We start from the raw sequence: 17,660 nt of genomic DNA, 5'->3' as shown, positions 1-17,660 counted from the left end.
TATATATATATATATATATATATATATATATATATATATAAAAGCATTGGCTTTAGATTTAGTACTCTGGCCTGTGTTGATGGGCAATTACAGTGTTCTGCCTTCCATTTAGGATTAGTTTGACACCCTCCTGAGATCATTCACAATCTGATGATAGATGCACTTGTCCTCTTTCTAAGCTGCACTTACCTGCTTCAAGCTGCTTTTCTATTCTCCTTGTCTTGTTACGTAAGAGAAGTTTTCCTGGTGTAAATAAAAGCCTATCGACGCAGGCTTTTGTTCCGAAAAACAGAACAAGGACCCAAATCACTTAATTGGGACTCATTTAGGCCTGGTCTGATTTCAATAATGTACATTCTCTTTGGTAACCAAGGTTTAATGTGCCCAGAACCTCAGTAAAGTATGGGAGAGTTTTGTGGACAAACCAAATTTTTGTTCCAGAAAAGCAACCACTCAGAAAATACATTTGAAAAACAATAGTCTAGGCTAGCCTTTCTCAATCTTTTTCCTCCAGAGAAACTTGGGAAACACTTACTAAAGCCAATTTATCAGAGGTCGATGGGGAAAAATGTCCCCTACATTGGTGGTAAGTAGGAAGAATGCAATCTATACAGTGCTGGTGAAAGTGCTGGTCCTGGAACTATGCAGGCACCATCAGACAGAAGGTGAATCACCCTCAGCTCAAAGAAACCCTGGCAACCTCTGAAGGAACCCTAGGGAGCCATGGAATCCTGGTTGAGAATGGCTGGTCTAGGCTAACAGAATGTGCATCATTCATGCCAAACAAGGGCAACCAATTTGAAGACCATTGACCGTTTTAGTGGGTACACTATCATCCAAATAACCTTTCCAGTTCCCAGTTCCACACCAACCATATTCATCTACACAACGCGGTCTGTGAGCTTGACACCATTTAATTACCATCCACAAAATACAGGCACTGGTCACGCACATGTGAGGTAAAAGTTGCATCGGTAGAAAGATTTTCGGTTTGATTTAGTTCACTTGGTGACATCTAAACATTTCATTAAGCCATTGCTAAACCCCTTCCACCTTTGCTGCTCACATAAGGCCTGTCTTTGATTGCCTACATTACTGATAGCAACCAACCTGAACCGTTTCATCCATACCAGAATGCACTGGGTGAATTTGATTGGGTGCAATAGGGAGTACAGACTGCTTGTGATAGTTCTTCCCTTAAACATCTATTAATCAAGTCCCGATTATCACAGTTTCTGAATTACTTGTCTGCTCTATCCGGTTAACATAACTACACCTGTGACCTAATCAAACCAATGTCATCTTTGCACAGAAAAAAAAACATTTCCACTCTCATGTAACAAGCACTAATATATTCTTCAAAAATACTCTTTTTTTTTTTTTTTGGAACCCATCACATGCATTGTACAGAGTCTATAACACAGCGACAACCCCAAAAAATGCTGGCAACGTATCCAAGCTGCAATTTTGTGTTATTGGCAGTTGATCTTGTGGATTGCTGAGCAGGAGAATCGTGACAGACAGCCCTTGGGTAGTGGGAATCGTATACGACATGGGACTCCTGAGTGCCTTGTTGCATTGACAATCGAAAAAGATGGTTTATTAGACCAGCCCTTGATGGGGGTCGCCCTCGAAGGCGATGTTTTTGCAGGATACTTTGTTGGCTTTGTGATGTCACAATTGACCTGTTAACTTTGACGTCTTAGGTTAGATTATGAGGTAACGAGGAAGTGTTGAGCATCCATTGTGACATCATTGTAGAACAAGGCAGCTGTTTTTGATTTTGAGCACCATTATGTGTCTTTCTCCATTTTGTTCTTTTGTTTATACTGAGAGGTGGTACACAAATACAAATGTCCTGAACGCTGGCGTTACAAAACGATCCAAATACCAGAAAAAAAATAGGAAAATTGTTTTCGAAAGTACAGATCATTTATGGAAATGGAAACCAGAAGATATCCTAATACTTCATTACGTCTTCTTAAGGTTCACACTTAGATTAGCATGCATGTTCAGCTCACCTTCACGACCTGGAGAACAGGGGGTGGGCATGGCCGCACCCAATGAACTGTGGTGTAATTCAGGCCCTTCAAGCAATAAATGACAAAACAAACCCCCTTCTTTTTCCTTGAAGGAAGGCTGCTGATTTCAAAACCACAGGAAATAAGTATTTGCATATTGGAAATTTTAAACAGACTTCAAATAATGTATTTCACTTCAACACTGCTCCCCCCTCCCAGACATAAAAATTATATTTCTGAAATAAAACTATCAGGGATTTAAACACCCATATACAATAATTTCTGGACACAACAGGTGATCTTCGTTGTGATATAATACAATAATTATAGAGACTCATTTATTTATCAAAAAAATGAGGAAAACCTTTAAAAAAAAATTACAGTTTTAAATTACAAATGTTTGTTCACACCTTCAGCGACTTATAGCAGAGCTAGAGCTCTTACAAATGTAATTTTGCATTCACCGACATGCCTGAGATTGGGTTCAGGATTGAAATTTAAATGTGACTTACAGATCTACCTCCTTCATATATGTAAAAAACATAGCAAATTGACCAAGGTGGCAATTAACTATGTCTTTTCCCTAAGGAAAGCTGAAATCCAAACACGATTTGCAATTCTGTACAGCCTGCCATGCAGCACAACCAGGAGGTTGACAGCTGTTAGAAGTAGTGTCACTTCCATACCTGCCTCCTGGACTAGGTGACTGGACAATGGAGAAACAGCATCTCTCTGGTCTGTGCATGCAGAAGATTTCCTAGTTATATGAAATATATTTCATTATTTTAAAGAAATAAACTTTTACATGAAATGTTAATCTTTAAAGTTAGCTTGAAATTCAGCTTTAAAGCCCAACTCCAAAAAAAATTGAATTTTCTTCCTTGCAGTAGGGCCATGCCCACATCGAAAAGGTTAACTGCTCGTTTAGGGGGAATATCAAAGGACATTAATTTATCCAATCTTGTTGATGTCAGGACCTTAGATTGCTGGAACATGGGTGAGTAGATGGTACAGGGACTGATCTAGCAGCGAGGAGGATCGGTAGATAAAATTTCTTTTTTGTGCCCCCTAGACCTAAGCGAGCATTAAACCAGTGCAGCCCCACTGCAAGGGACAATTTTCAAGTTTCCCAGAGTTGGACTTTTACCATGATCTGCAAATTAAAATACCCATCTTACTAGCGGAATATCAAGTTCTCAAAGTTTAAAAGAATATGGGGAACCTAGTACTAGTGTGTCTCACTCATTCAACTGGACTTCATTCCTGATGTTCAAGACCTTTATCTACTCATCTCAGAATAATTCTCAGCTGAGGGCGCCTACCTGGACAAGTTTTAAAATATTATTCATATTACAGACCAAGCTCAGTTGAATATGACCAATTAAAACTAGGTTCACCATGACCTAGATTATTGAGAACCTTCACAAAGATGCTGTAATATATTTTCCAACAGGTGAAGACCACCAGACTTCTCCCTTACCAATATGTACAACCCCGAAAATTATCTGTTGATTTAGCAGTGCCTAACAAAGGAGGTCTGTGCATTTATTGTCCTGTTTTTTAAACCATCATGTAAACCTCAATCACGTACGCAGTAAACAAATCCTGATATTCTATAATCTTGAAATGTTATTTCCAGAGAAAGGAGAACGTCAAGTAAATGCATCATCTACAGAACTATCTTTTTTTAAGGTTTGGATATTTCAGTTCATCAGCACTGGATTAAAAAAATTATTTTTGAGACCTGATATTTTCGCATAATAAAAAATACCAAAAGGTAACCTGTGGTTTTCCTTGATGAGACATGTTGGTGTTTTCTTGGCAGTGTTGGCAGTTGAAGTACAAAAAAACAAAAAGGGTTCATTAAGGGGGGGCCTGTGTTCTGTTCAAGTTCAGCTCTGTGATGTCACAGCCAATGTGTTGACGTAGGCGTGAGGCCCCATATCATTTTCAGAGACACAGTGGCTGAACTGTCCTGGTGGTCGGTCTGCAAGGTCAGGTTCTGGGGTCCTGAGAAGGCAGCAGAGCTCCAGGACCTCCAGCCAGCGGCAGACCAAGAAAAAAATATTTTTCAGCATAAAAACGGAGAAGGGTCGGTTGGGTGAGCCTAGCATCAAGAAACACCGAACTGCCAGCAGAGGGCCATCCACCATAGTGCCACAGAGGAGACGAAGGAAGAGACGACAGCAGCCGGAACGGGCTCCAGAGTCCAGCTCGGACAACCAAAGGACGGGTGAAGCCAATGCCACAAAGTATACAGCCAGTAATGGGTAACGGATGAAAGGCATGAAGGGTAGCTTGCCTTCCAGCATGGGTTCCAAGAGGGCATAGCTATCCAGTAGGTCCAAACAGGAGGCCATGAGGTAGCCTGTAGCTCTCTGATGCTGCCATCCCCGTGGATCGACACTCAATGAGCGGACTAATGCCCAGAGCAGAGGAACTGAGAGGGAGACTGTAAGCCGGAATCCGGTGCTTCCCAGGGGTACCCCAGTCTCGATCTGATCCACTATTGGGGTGCAAAGTATCAAGACCACTTTGGGCGTGAAGGCGATGGCATAGATGAGCCAAGCCAGGTGGCTATAAGCAAACTGACCTTTCTTGGGCCTTTGGACTTGACCATAACCGGAGGAGCTGAGCGAGCCCTGGAACGCTCTTTGGCCTCTGCTGTTTTTGGAGTAGAATATCCCCCATCCAGCCACCACCACCAGGTCAGTTGCAATCCAGGAACACCAGTACAGGTCCGTGCCAGCAATCAGGTAGAGGTCCAGCAGGGCGCCCTGAGCCAGCAGCAGCAATACAGACAGCATCTTGTAGCAGCCACGCACAGCACAGCCAGGGCCCCCTCGAGGCAGCCTCCCCGGGCCCCCATGTGCAAACTCCCCGGCAGTCATCCCCAGAGTGGAAGAGGTGGAGGATGAGTCCAAGGAGGGGGGGCATGAGGGGGCCACGGGCAGGGGAGAGAGTGGTGGGGGCAGGGTGCCGGATGATAGTGCTAAATCAAGATGAAATGGGGACACTATAATGCAGTGCCACAAAAGCAAGGGAAAGGGTCCTGGCCCTTCGAATTTGTTCTTTCACTCAAGGGTCAGGCATGGTGGCAAAAACCTAATATAGCTGGCAGTTATGGTATGGTACAGCTGGCAAAGGAGCAGGATATAGCACACTGACAGATGCCGAGGGCGTAGAATCTACAGGAAGTGTGACAGCATGTTAGCAGGTGCAAGGAGCCAGAAATCTATATGACCTTAAATATATTAATACAGGCGTATAGAATCTATAGCAAGTTTGACTGAGCAAAGCAGTACAGGACATATATGACCTATTGGGTATAGAATAGCATGGTGGCATGTGTTTAGGGTATAGGGAGTGTGAAAGGATATATTGGTACAGGGGGACTATTTAGGAGCTATAGGATGTGGAACAGCACTGTGATGTATGCAGGGGCATGGTATCTATAGGGAGTGAGACTGGGTATAGTGATGAAGGGTGTATATGTGACCAATAGGAGGTGTTGTAAGTAGGTTTGGATATGAAGGGGTTAAAAAAATATGCAGATGGTATAGAATCTACAAGAGGTGTGACAGAACAGTGCAAGATACCGGTGGTATAAGATCTAAAGGATGTGTGACAGCAGGGTGATGCAGGGGATATGGGATCTATTGGGGGTGTGGAAGGGTGATGGGTGCAGGAAGTACAGGTACTATAGGATGTGTGACAGCAATGTGATGATGGGTGCAAGAAGTACAGGATTTAAAGGATGAGTGAATGCAGGGTGATGGGTACAAATGATATAGGATCTATAGGGGGTGTGACAGCAGGAGGTATAGGGTGTGTGACAACAGATTGATGGGTGCAAAGGGTATAGGATCTATAGAGTGTGTGAAAACAGGCGGTACAGGATCTATAGGATGTGTGACAGCAGGATGATGGGTGCAGGGGATATAGGATTTATAGGATGTGTGACAGCAGGGTGATAGGTGCAGGGGGTATAGGATGTGTGACAGCAGGGCGATGGGTGCAGGGGGTCTAGGATCTATAGGATGTGTGACAGCAGGGTGCTAGGTGCAGGGGGCATAGAATCTATAGGATGCGTGACAGCAGGGGGCATAGGATCTATAGGATGTGTGACAGCAGGGGGTATAGGATCTATAGGATGTGTGACAGCAGGGTGCTGGGTGCAGGGGGTATAGGATCTATAGGATGTGTGACACCAGGGTTCTGGGTGCAGGGGGTATAGGATCTATAGGATGTGTGACACCAGGGTGCTGGGTGCAGGGGGTATAGGATCTATAGGATGTGTGACACCAGGGTTCTGGGTGCAGTTGGTATGGGATCTATAGGGGGTGTGACAGCAGGGTGATAGGTGCAGGGGGTATATAATCTATAGGATGTGTGACAGCAGGGTGATGGTTGTAGAGGATATAGGATCTATAGGATGTGTGAAAGCAGGGTGATGTGTGCAGGGGGCACAGGATCTATAGGGGGGAGTGACCAGCTATAGTGGTACAGGGGGGTATAGGAAGTGTGGTTAAGTAGGGTGACAGGTGGAAGGGTATAGAATCTATAGGAGGTATGACAGCCCACCAGTAGGGCAGTGCTAAGAGGTAGTAGGCTCAGCACCCTTACCCCGGCGGAGGAGCCCGGATTGGGGTGTAGTGGGGGGGTGCACTGACCTGGGGGTGCAGTATTGGAGGAGGGGGTGACACTCAGGGAGGCTGCTGGCTGCTGTGCAGGGAGGCAGATGTGACATCCCGGGCAGGAAAGCTCTCAGCTGGCGGCAGATGCAGGATATGGGGGCTTCGGGAGGTGTCACGGGCCCCGATTCTCCGCGATCAGGATAATGATGATGATGATGATGAGCAGCACCGAACCTCCGCAGGAGAGAGACGGTAAGAGCCGCGACCCCTGCTGGAGGAGAGGAGAACTGCAGAGGAGGAGCGCTGCCCGGCCAGGGAAAGCACAGTAGCTCTCTGTACCATCTTACTATACAATCATACTGGGGGCTGTGCGGTATATCATTATACATATTCTATATTAAATGTTGCTGGGACGCTATACAGTATGCTATTATACCAGGGGAGCTGTACTGTATATTATAATTTCTGTATTAGACCTGGGGTGGCGGTACACAGTATGCTCAATGTACTATCATACTCAGCATATTATATTTCCATATTATACATGGGGGGGGGGGGGTCACAGTGTGCTACATATAGTTTGAATATGCAATGTATACCATCATACTGGGGGAGATTTACTGCATATTTATTTTTTAGTCTACATTACACATGATGGTGGGTGAGGGGGGATTACTGTGAGTACCATATACTATCCATCTAACTGGAGGAACTGTGCTTTATACTATACTATTATATTTTATATGTATTATATTTATTTCTATATTACACATGGGAGGAGTGAAGGGCACATTATGCTATTTATACCATACTGTAAATAGTAGATTACACAATTCCTGGGGGTACGTTACACAGTATGTTATATACTGTATACCATCACGCAATACATCAAACTGGGGGAGGTGTACTATAAATTATTAGTTCAGTGAAGAAGTGAGAATCCGGCACCAAAGCATCTTGACTTTAAAGGAATCCTTTAATCCTCGTAAAATATTGACGCATTTCAGGCTCTTGTGGAGGCCTTAGTCTTAATAAAATAATATACAATGAACAACTATTTAAATACAATGACTCACAGCTGCAGCAATCAAAAAAGGGGCAAGATAATCCAAAAGACAATTTATTCCATGCATTTGGTGGTGCTGCATCATTGCCCCCCTTGCAGATGTAGGCATACGTTCAATAACATAGCCACATATGTCTCCTAAATGTTCATCTTTAGAATTCCATTTGGGTCATTCTTGTTGGAGAGTTCACTAGAGCTTGCAGAAATTGCTATATAATGAGGAATGTAAAGTGATTGCTACCCGACAGGGCCGTAGATACATTTTTGTTCTGGGAGGGTTAAGTAAAAGTCTTTTCTAAAAAAAACTAATTGCTCCAAATTAAAAAAAGCTGGAAAAAGGAAAAAACAATGTGTTGCTCATAGTAAGCAATCACATTCTTAGTTCTATTTTCTCACATCCTCTTGAAAATTGAGCCTGATTTCAGTTTTGCCTTCTTCCAGTTCTTATTAATATTGCCCAGTTTGGTTGGCTATTGTCCAGCCTAAAGCTGGTTACTGGCAGAAGGAAAAAAACTGACAAATCACTGTACTAAATCTCGCTGTGTTAGTACAGCGATCTCCCCAGCTGTGCAATTGTGCTCCCCCCTCACCAGAACACAGTGCCCTTAGCAATTGGAATGCCCACAGGGTGGTGCACTGTAATAGCCAATCTTACTGGGCAGATGCAAAAGGCACCATCTTGTGGAAGGAAGCACTCACTGATTTTTTTGTTAACCTGGCATACCAGACAAGAGGAGCAGCGCCGTGCATTGTTCATACATACAGAACGTACTTCACAACTTCTGAGCTTTTGAGAATGAGGGACTTGACAGGGAGGAAGTGACTTGCGGCGCGCTACGTGCGCCACAGCAAAAAAAGTGGGTGTGGCAAAACATTAGAGTGGGAGGGTCTAAGAGACATGGTTAAACAAAACCTGGGCTTCCTTGTACCTATAAAATACATTGAGGCCAGGGCCTCCATAATTGCTGTTTTGTTAGCCTGTTAGGCCCTGACTTTCACATGTAGCTTTGGGATCTTTACTGGGCAGATGCAAAGGGCACCATCTTGTGGAAGGAAGCAGCAAAGCACACACTGATTTTTTTGCTAAACAGGCATACAGGACAAGACAAGTGGTACTTTGCAGACACCACAGAATCCATACATACAGAAAAAGAGAAGATACTTAGAATGCAGTGCACCCGGGAAACACAACAGTATCACAGCAGCAATGGAAGACTCAACCTAGCCTTAGTCGCTGTCATTAAGGCCCTATTCACATGTAGTGATTTGGAATCACAGGCTGGCAGCATCCCCGTGATTCTGCCTGCAATTCCAAATCACACTGCAATGCTGGCAAAACGCAGCACGAGTGTTTGTGTTCCTTTCATTTTTAGTGGCACCAAAACATGGTGTGGTTTTGGATCCTTGTGTGATAAATCGCTCAACAATCACCGCAAAACCACACCACATTTTGGTGTCACTAAAAATGAATAGAACACAAACACACGTGCTGCGTTTTGCGAGCATTGCCGTTGAATTGGATTGGAATCTGGGGGTGATGGCGGGCGGAATCACAGGGATATTCTGCCCACAATCCCAAACTGCTACATGTGAACAGTCAGGGCCTAAGAGGCTAACACAACAGCAATTATAGAAGACTCAGCACCTTAGTCAACAAACTTTGTCAACAGTTCCCAGAATCTCAGATACCTATTTATAGTATAAATCAATGACAGGAAGAAATTCTGCACTGCAGTTTTAGCCTGAGGAGCACACAAGGTAAAGAGACACGCACGCACGCATGTACGCACATACACACATTCCAAAATTTGAAACTGTGCTTCGAACACATCATTATTAAACCTGCTGTGAGATAATTAACACTGAATACATTAAAATATGTAACAAAACAGCCGCGCAAAAAAAAATTGATAATAAAAATAATGTGATAATAATAATGTATGTGACGCATACTAGCACATTATGCCATTAACTTTCAGGAAGAAGATTTTTTGTGGTATACTACCACTTTAAGCTAAGACCAGTAGGCCTAGCATCGCATGTAAAGGTTCAATAACTTCCTCAGCAGGACTACAATGTAGAAGGCATACAGCAGCATACATTTAAATAAGGATCAAAGAGGAAGTAAACCCTCATAAAAAAATGTGAAAAAAAAACCTGTAAAGACAAAGGCATAATGAGCTAGTATGCATTAAGTACTTACCTTAAAACGAAGCCCCCGCAGTGCCGCCCGCTCAGCGACAGGGCGGCTGACATGTCCGGCCATCCTGCTTCCTCGTTCGCGTCCTCCGGCCATCTGATTGGCCGGGGGCGCGATTCCATCACTCCCGCGCAAGCGTGCGGGAGCCACTGTTAACGGCATAGGGCTCTGAAGGAACGGCACGGGTGGCCGTTCCTTCAGAGCGCATACGCCGATGACATCATCGGCTGCATGCAATGTAAATATCTCCTAAACGGTGCAAGTTTAGGAGATATTTATAGCTCCTATAGGTAAGCCTTAATATAGGCTTAGCTATAGCTTAAAGACTTTAAGGTGAGTTTACAACCTCTTTAATAACCTTCAGGGCAGCATTCAAATGTAGTAGCACAGCACTCCATACAGGTAAGGGTAAATCTCAGAATGTTTCCACTGTTATGTGAATGTGAAGATAGCACACACATGGGGAGTAAGAGCCTGTTCATTTGTAGGCTGCCTTCCTTTTTTTTCAGAGCCAATCTTTGTCTTAAAATAGATAACACAAGAGCAGATTAAAAAAAAACCATCCTGCCCACTGTACTTATATTCAGAATGGTAGGATTGGCTTTTGTAAGAGATCATCAACCTTACACCTATTTTACACTCTAATGTTGAGACTGAGGTATGCATTGCAAGCATGAAATAAGAGGAGGATAAGGATAAGAAGAGATATTATGAAAGAGTTTATCAAAACAGAAGAAAAAAATTGAACTCCAACTGTTCTAGCAGCCCTGAACTTGATCCAGGTTTGAAGTTCAGATCTAGAACATAGCACACAGAGAGACACACCTGGTGATTGTTGGTGACCTGTCCTCCTGGAGTTAAGGTTAAGGTCAAGACTCCAGCACAGCACAGCACAGCACAGCAGCACTTCAGAGAAAGTTGAGATGATCCTTCCACGTGGTACTGGCAAGCAGGCAGGCAGGCTCAGCTGAGCTAACAGCGCTCAGACTCAGACAGCTCCTTCCCCAAGTGACAGCCAAATGCAGGAAGTGACAGCTAGAAGAGAGGAGGAGCCGATCATATGTGTCAGTAGGTGGGATAGGTGCTGCCCGCTCCCTCCCGCTCTGCTCTCAGTGCTGCTGTTCTCCTGGAAGCTTCTGTAACTGGCTGGTACTGACTGGTAAAGTCAAGATATGTCTCTGGAATCTCAGTCTAGACTAAAGAATAGGTGTGGAGGTGGAGTAGACAGACGAGAGCACTGTCAGCCAGAGAGAGCCTCCCTCATCCCAAGTCAAGCTTAGCATTACATTTTTTTTTTACAATGCATATTGTACACTGATGCTCGGGGGGGGGGGGGCTTAACCACCCTAACCCCCCTCCCCCCTTATCTACGGCCCTGCTAACCGACTTAAAACAGTTGGGCTTCCTGGACTGGTCTATCAAGGGGGGTCTTAACTGCAGGTGGGACCTGGATCTGCATTTTAATTGATGTACCACCCTCCTGCATTACCTTTTTGTGGTCTTTTTTTACACTTGACTAAATTTCTAACACTTAATAAACGCTCCTATAGCCTTAATTTTGGGCATTATACTCGCAGTAATGAGCTTTAGTAGGAGCATTAGACTGGCATTTTACAAACAATAATGACAAGTAAAAATGCTCCCCAAATGTCCTATGGGCAATTTTGAAGCGTTTGAAGAGTGTAAAGGCGCTTTAAAACCGCTCAACAAATGCCTTTTCTACTACAGGAAATAAACTAATGTTAATGCTCCGTAACCACACCACAACTGCCTTGCCAGAATGTTTGCAAAGTGTTACCATAGACTTGAATGGGAGGCATTGGAAGGCTTCAAACGCCACCTGATTCAACATAAGGCTTCAATTTTGAAGCGACGCGACACTACGCTTCATATTTTGATATTGTATCATTTGCATTGGCATTTGAGGGGCATTTTTCCTGTCAAATTTGTTTTATTGAGTTTTAACATGTTATACAAGGAGGTTTAGATTGAGGGGCATTTTTAACGCCTCTCAAATGCCTTCTTTTAATGCCAGTGTGAACTTAGCCTTATATGTTTCTTTTTTCTCTTCTGCCTTTTTTTTTCATATATTTCACCCAGTTAATGTTTATACTTTGTAAATATTTGGATTTACTATTGATTTTTGTGTATGTTTTTGCATTTTTTATTTCTATATTGGTATATGGTACTACCAAAAGAATGACATGACTTGTAATTTACAAATGCATGGATTCAATTGTCTTTTGTATTGCCATGCTTCTTTTTGGTTTGCTGCAGCTGTGGTTCTTTGTATATAAATAGCTGTTCATTGAATGTTATTTTATTATGACGAAGGCCTCCATAGGAGGCTGAAACGCGTCAATGTTTTAAAAGTAATTGATTCCTTTTTATGTTTTGTTGGAGAAATAAAATGATTAATTTAAATCCAAGATGCTTTGGTGCCGAAACTAACTGAACTAAGAAACAGCAAGTACTACGCGAGTCCGAGTACAGGTGTCTGGATCTCATCCTATTCATATGGGATTTGGGGGTAGCAGCACCTTTACCTCTTGCTTGGATACTATAAATTATATATACTATATTGCACACTGCATGGTAGGGGGGCGGGTACGCACAGTATGCTATTTACCATTTAACCATTCTACTATACATCGTACTGGATGAACTGTACTGTATATTATATATTCCACAGTGCTTGGGGGTACAGTGTGCTATATACTGTATATTACTATACTATACATCATACTGGAGGAGTTGTACTAGATCATAAAAATGGTACCCACGGTTTTATGAGAGCATTGTGTCCTGGGCATTAACCCATCTAAACCCGTATGATTTTATTTTTTGACCTTCCTTGATCAAAATGTGAATGTTCATAAAAAGCTCAACTTGATAAAAATAACTTTTGTCCTGTGTCCTTGTCAATTCCTTTATGTTTCACTGCTCCAAGCTATCAAGCTATGCTCTGTAAACTGCTAATATTCTGGCCCCCATGTAATGGAGTGGAAGAGAGGAGGAGATGTTTGTAGTCCAAATCAGGAGAGTGGCCTAGGGTAACCCTCATGGTTCCCTCTATATATTCAGTGGAAGAGAACGCGTAGTCATCCAGGGATAGGAAGTGTGTTATTAACAAGATCACCAGGTTAAATAGAGAGAAAAAAAAGGCTGAAAAAATGAAAACAAATGTAGCCGCCAGATCAGAGGACTGGCAAACTGCAATATATTTTATATTCATTTATTTTTTGGTTTGGTTACAGTGTAACACATCCTCTTTTTTTTCCCTGTTGATTGTACCAATAAATCCATTAAAGGAATCTTTTTGTGATTAAGATTGGTAAAAAAAAAGAAAAAATAATAAGGTTCTGAATAGAACTACTTTGTACAGTTGAGCTATGGCATTATAATATCATATTCCCTAATTTGTGTTTTTTTTTCCCAGTTTATTTCCTTCTTTCTTTATGATTTGTTATTTACTGTGTATTTTCTGTTACTCTTTATGTTCTTTATGTTTTTGCAGGAGGTGTGTCCACTAATATAATGTCATTGGTGGGAAGGTGGTGTTTGGTTGGTCCTTGTTGGTGTGGCTGTTGCCCAGGCAATGGGACCTCATCCTGTGTAACACACTGACGTCTTGCACTATGGCTAGATGTGCGTTGGGCAGTGGCAGAACTACTAGGGCTGCAGAACTCGTACTTGCAACTAGGCCCTAGTGTTCCACCACTGTGCGGGGTAGTGTTCCGAACCATCCAGTTTAAAAAAACAGCCTGATTTGGATCAGGAGAATCAGTCTGTAGATGTGGGGACTGGTGGCTGCAGCTAAACCGAGCACTCCCACCTCCCCTCACAGACAGGAGAGGAGAGAGGAATACAAGCTGCTCCTCCTCCTGCCTCTGTTCCTCCTGTGTCTGTACGAATGCCTGGACCGCCCCCTCGGCCTGCAGCTATATTTGACAGGAGATGTGTTGGCGGGAAATATGAATAATGTCGCTGTCTGAGCCTGAGATAACAGCTTTAGCCCTCGGGTGAGTGAACACTGAGCTGTGCAGTATACTGTGATTGCTGAACTGTCCCTTGCCCCCCCCCCCCTGTTCTTCCAAGAACTTCACAAACTTCACTTCCAGTTAGCACTTAGGCAGCCCATACTTTGATTTTTTTTTCATTCAGGCTGGGTTCACACTGATGCAGTGTACTGCATTGCGTGTCATTTGTACAGGAATCCCACCAGATTCCTGTACAAATGACATGCAAATTCAGTGCGGTGCGAATTAAGCCATACATTATATATGGCTCATTTGGCATTGGATCCATTCCAAAAAAGGTGCTGGACCCTTTTTTTGTCTGCACTGGAATCGGATTGCAAAGGTGTTCAGACCCATGCGATCCGATTCCATCAGATTCCACAGTTCGCACTGTGTTCGGCAACCCAATTTGGGGGTATCATTAACTTTGATCATTAGTATTGACACCCACAGTGGTTTTCAAAGCGCAGTGTGAACTGCCTGCGATTCTGATGCATCGCAGGAACCGGACAGAAATTGCTGCAGTTCCCTCACCGCATCAGTGTGAACTGGGCCTCAACTATTATGTTGACAAAAAAAATATGCAATTCCCACATCTACACATTCAAGGTGGATGGGGGAATCCTCCCACTGAGACAGTGACGGAACTACCAGGGTCGCACTTGCGACCAGGTCCTAGCATTCCGCCACCAGGGGGTTTTCCAGCCTCATTTTGCTGTCCTGCCCCTGCTATTGACAATGCCATTCTGGTGTCTGTCTCCTTGGCAGTGGCTGCAGCACATTAGGACCTAGTACTGTCTGGTTACATTATGGGGCTGATGGGTCCTATCACAGGGGGGGGAGGGCGTGGGGGGCAGCACTACTGGGTGTAGACAGCTGAGCTCTCCCCCAGTCACCTAGCAGCAAAGCCTTCTCTGTTGATATAGTGATCTGGAATTCTGGATGTGATCCAGGCAATGTTCCTGATTGGATATAATGATAAATATGATAGTGGTTTTATTAATTAGAGCCCCAACCTTAGTGGCATGGAGCCCACATTTTTGCTGAGCACATGGCTGATATATATGTGATTGTACTTTTGATTCTATTAAATACTGTGTTTATGTCCACATATTTGATCCAGTCAGAAGCATCGCCCAGATTGCATCCCAATAGGCAAGTCAACAGAGAAGACTATGCGGTGTCATCGCTGCTAGGCAACTGGCGGAGAGCTCAGCTGTTTACAATCGGTAGTGCCAGCCCTCCCGCACATTTGCACATGAGCCCCATAATGTATCCAGCACTGGATCCTAATGCGCTGCCATGAAGAGACACTGGACCGACCCTGTCAATAACAGGGGCAGAACAGCAAGAGGAAATTTGGAACCCTCACAGTGGTGGAACACCAGGGCCTGGTTGCAAGTGCAACCTTTGCAACCCTGATAGTTCAGCCACTACATTGGACCCTTATATGGAGTTGCCTGGTGTGCTGGTGACATATCTCTTGCTTTCCACCACCATGGGGGGGCCCAAAATGGCAGGAAGGGGGCCCTTTGCAGAACATGTAAAAGAGCCTGGCTCCAGAATAGTAATAAAGGGCCCCTGGATCAGTGGGAAGCGCCTCAGGCATGAAGGGAAGGGCCCCGGGACCGATGAGTGGGGAGGGGCGGGGGGTCAGGTGGGCCCTCTTTGGTTTCTTATCCCGGGGCCCTGAAGGTGCTAGTTATGCCTCTGGCATTAAGCATGGGGACGGAGTGCTGTGGTCTCACTACCACTGAGCTTGCTCCATGTCACAGGTTCCAGCATTAATGCCAGCACTGTATGTGGAGGAAAGGAGGGGTACAGAGGAGCTATATCAAGGGACCGAATCCAGCAGTGTGTCTGTTGGTTTGGTCCCAGAAGGACATACATTTATATTTTTAAAAAGCAGTAAACTCTGGGTAACCAGCAGTAAGATGCAGCCTGAGGGCTAAGGCATCCCTGGGAAAATCCTCCTGCAGCTGCAAGTATCTTTTATGAGGTCCCCGGCTACTGTTTGGCTGTGGTTTGTTCTCCTGAAGCATTTGCAGAAAGTTTCCCTAAGCATCCAGGCAGGGCCGGAGTGGCCTACCGGGATAGCGGGAAATTTCCCGGTAGGCCTGCAAGTTCCCCCTGCCCTGGGGCTGCTAAGACCTGTAAAAAAAATGGCCAGCCCGACATGCGCACTGCGCATGCGTCAGTGCCACTCGGGAAAGCCCGTACGCGTTCGGCTATTCCTGGGCAGACGGTGCATGCGCGGTGACGTGTTGGCGCTGGGCGGCGCCATTTTTAAATGTAAGGCGCCTCACCAAAAGGTAAGTGAGTCTCCTCTGCAGCCCCTGCCTCTCCTTAGGAGATGCAGTACTGCAGGCATGGTACAGGAGATTCTCCTGTACCATGCCCGCAAAACTGCATCTCCTGCACTATGCCTGCACCCCTGCATCTCCTGTACCATGCCCACAGCCCTGCATCTCCTGTACCATGCCTGCAGCCCCTGCACCATGCCAGCAACCCTGCATCTTCTGGACTTTACCCATAGCTTTGCATCTCATGTACCATATCTGCATCTCCTGTACCATGTCTGCATCTCCTACACCATGCCCGCAGCCCCTGCATCTCCTTCACCATGTCTGCAGCCCCTGCACCATGCCAACAGCCCCTGCATCTTCTGCACTATGCCCGCAGACCCTGCATCTCCTGTACCATGTCCGCAGCTGCTCCCCAATGCCCGCAGCCCCTGCATCCCTGTACCATGTCCACAGCCCCTGTACCATGCCCGCAGCCCCTGCATCATGCCTGCAGCCCCTGCATCTCCTGCACCATGCCCGCAGCCCATGCTTCTCCTGTACCATGCCCGCAGCCCCTGCACCATGCCCGCAACCCCTGCATCTCCTGCACCATGCCTTCAGCCCCTGCATCTCCTGCACCATGCCCGCATCTCCTGTACCATGTCCACAGCCCTTGCACCATTCCCGCAGCCCCTGCATCTCCTGCACCATGCCCACAGCCCCTGCATCTCCTGCACCATGTCCGCAGCCCCTGCATCTGCTGCACCATGCCTGGAGCCCCTGCATCTCCTGCAGCATGCCCACAGCCCCTGCATCTGCTGCACCATGTCCCCAGACCCTGCATCTCTTGCACCATGCCCTCAGCCTCTGCATCTCCTGCACCATATCTGCTGCCCCTGCATCCCTTGTACCATGTCCGCAACCCCTGCATCTCCTGTACCATGTCCACAGCCCCTGCATCTCCTGTACCATGCCTGCAGCCCCTGCATCTCTTGTACCATGCCCGCAGCCCTTGCATCTCCTGTACCATGCCCGCAGCCTCTGACATGTCCTCCTGTACCATGTCCGCAGCCTCTGACATCTCCTGCATCATACCCGCAGCCCCTGAATCTTCTGCACCATGCCCACAGCCCCTGCATCTCCTGTACCATGCCCACACAGCCTATGACCACCTCCTGTACCATGTCCACACTTTTACCACTTTTAACCCAAATTCGCTTATATATATATATATATATATATATATATATATATATATATACATATGTATATATATATATATATATATATATATATATATATATATATATATATACATACATATATAAAGCCCTATGTGCTTTTATATCTGTCTGATCTATATATAAGACACACTTCAACTGCTTTAAAATGCATTATTTTCCCTTTTATGGACAAGAAAATAATGGCGTTA

The 17,660-nt window shown here is 45.0% G+C and overlaps 1 protein-coding gene across 1 annotated transcript; it reads right to left on the bottom strand.

Annotated features, from left to right (window-relative positions):
* Positions 1–3,752: 3,752 nt before the first annotated feature.
* On the bottom strand, positions 3,753–5,561 carry TMEM121B (transmembrane protein 121B). Its single transcript, XM_082256996.1, has one exon. It carries the CDS (start codon positions 4,910–4,912, stop codon positions 3,914–3,916), a length of 999 nt encoding a protein of 332 aa, XP_082113122.1. The 5' UTR covers positions 4,913–5,561; the 3' UTR covers positions 3,753–3,913.
* Positions 5,562–17,660: the final 12,099 nt, after the last annotated feature.

This window comes from Pelophylax lessonae (genome assembly GCF_965119305.1).
Source record: "Pelophylax lessonae genome assembly, chromosome: 4".
NCBI lineage: Eukaryota > Metazoa > Chordata > Amphibia > Anura > Ranidae > Pelophylax > Pelophylax lessonae.
This window is presented reverse-complemented; position numbering and strand designations above follow the sequence as displayed.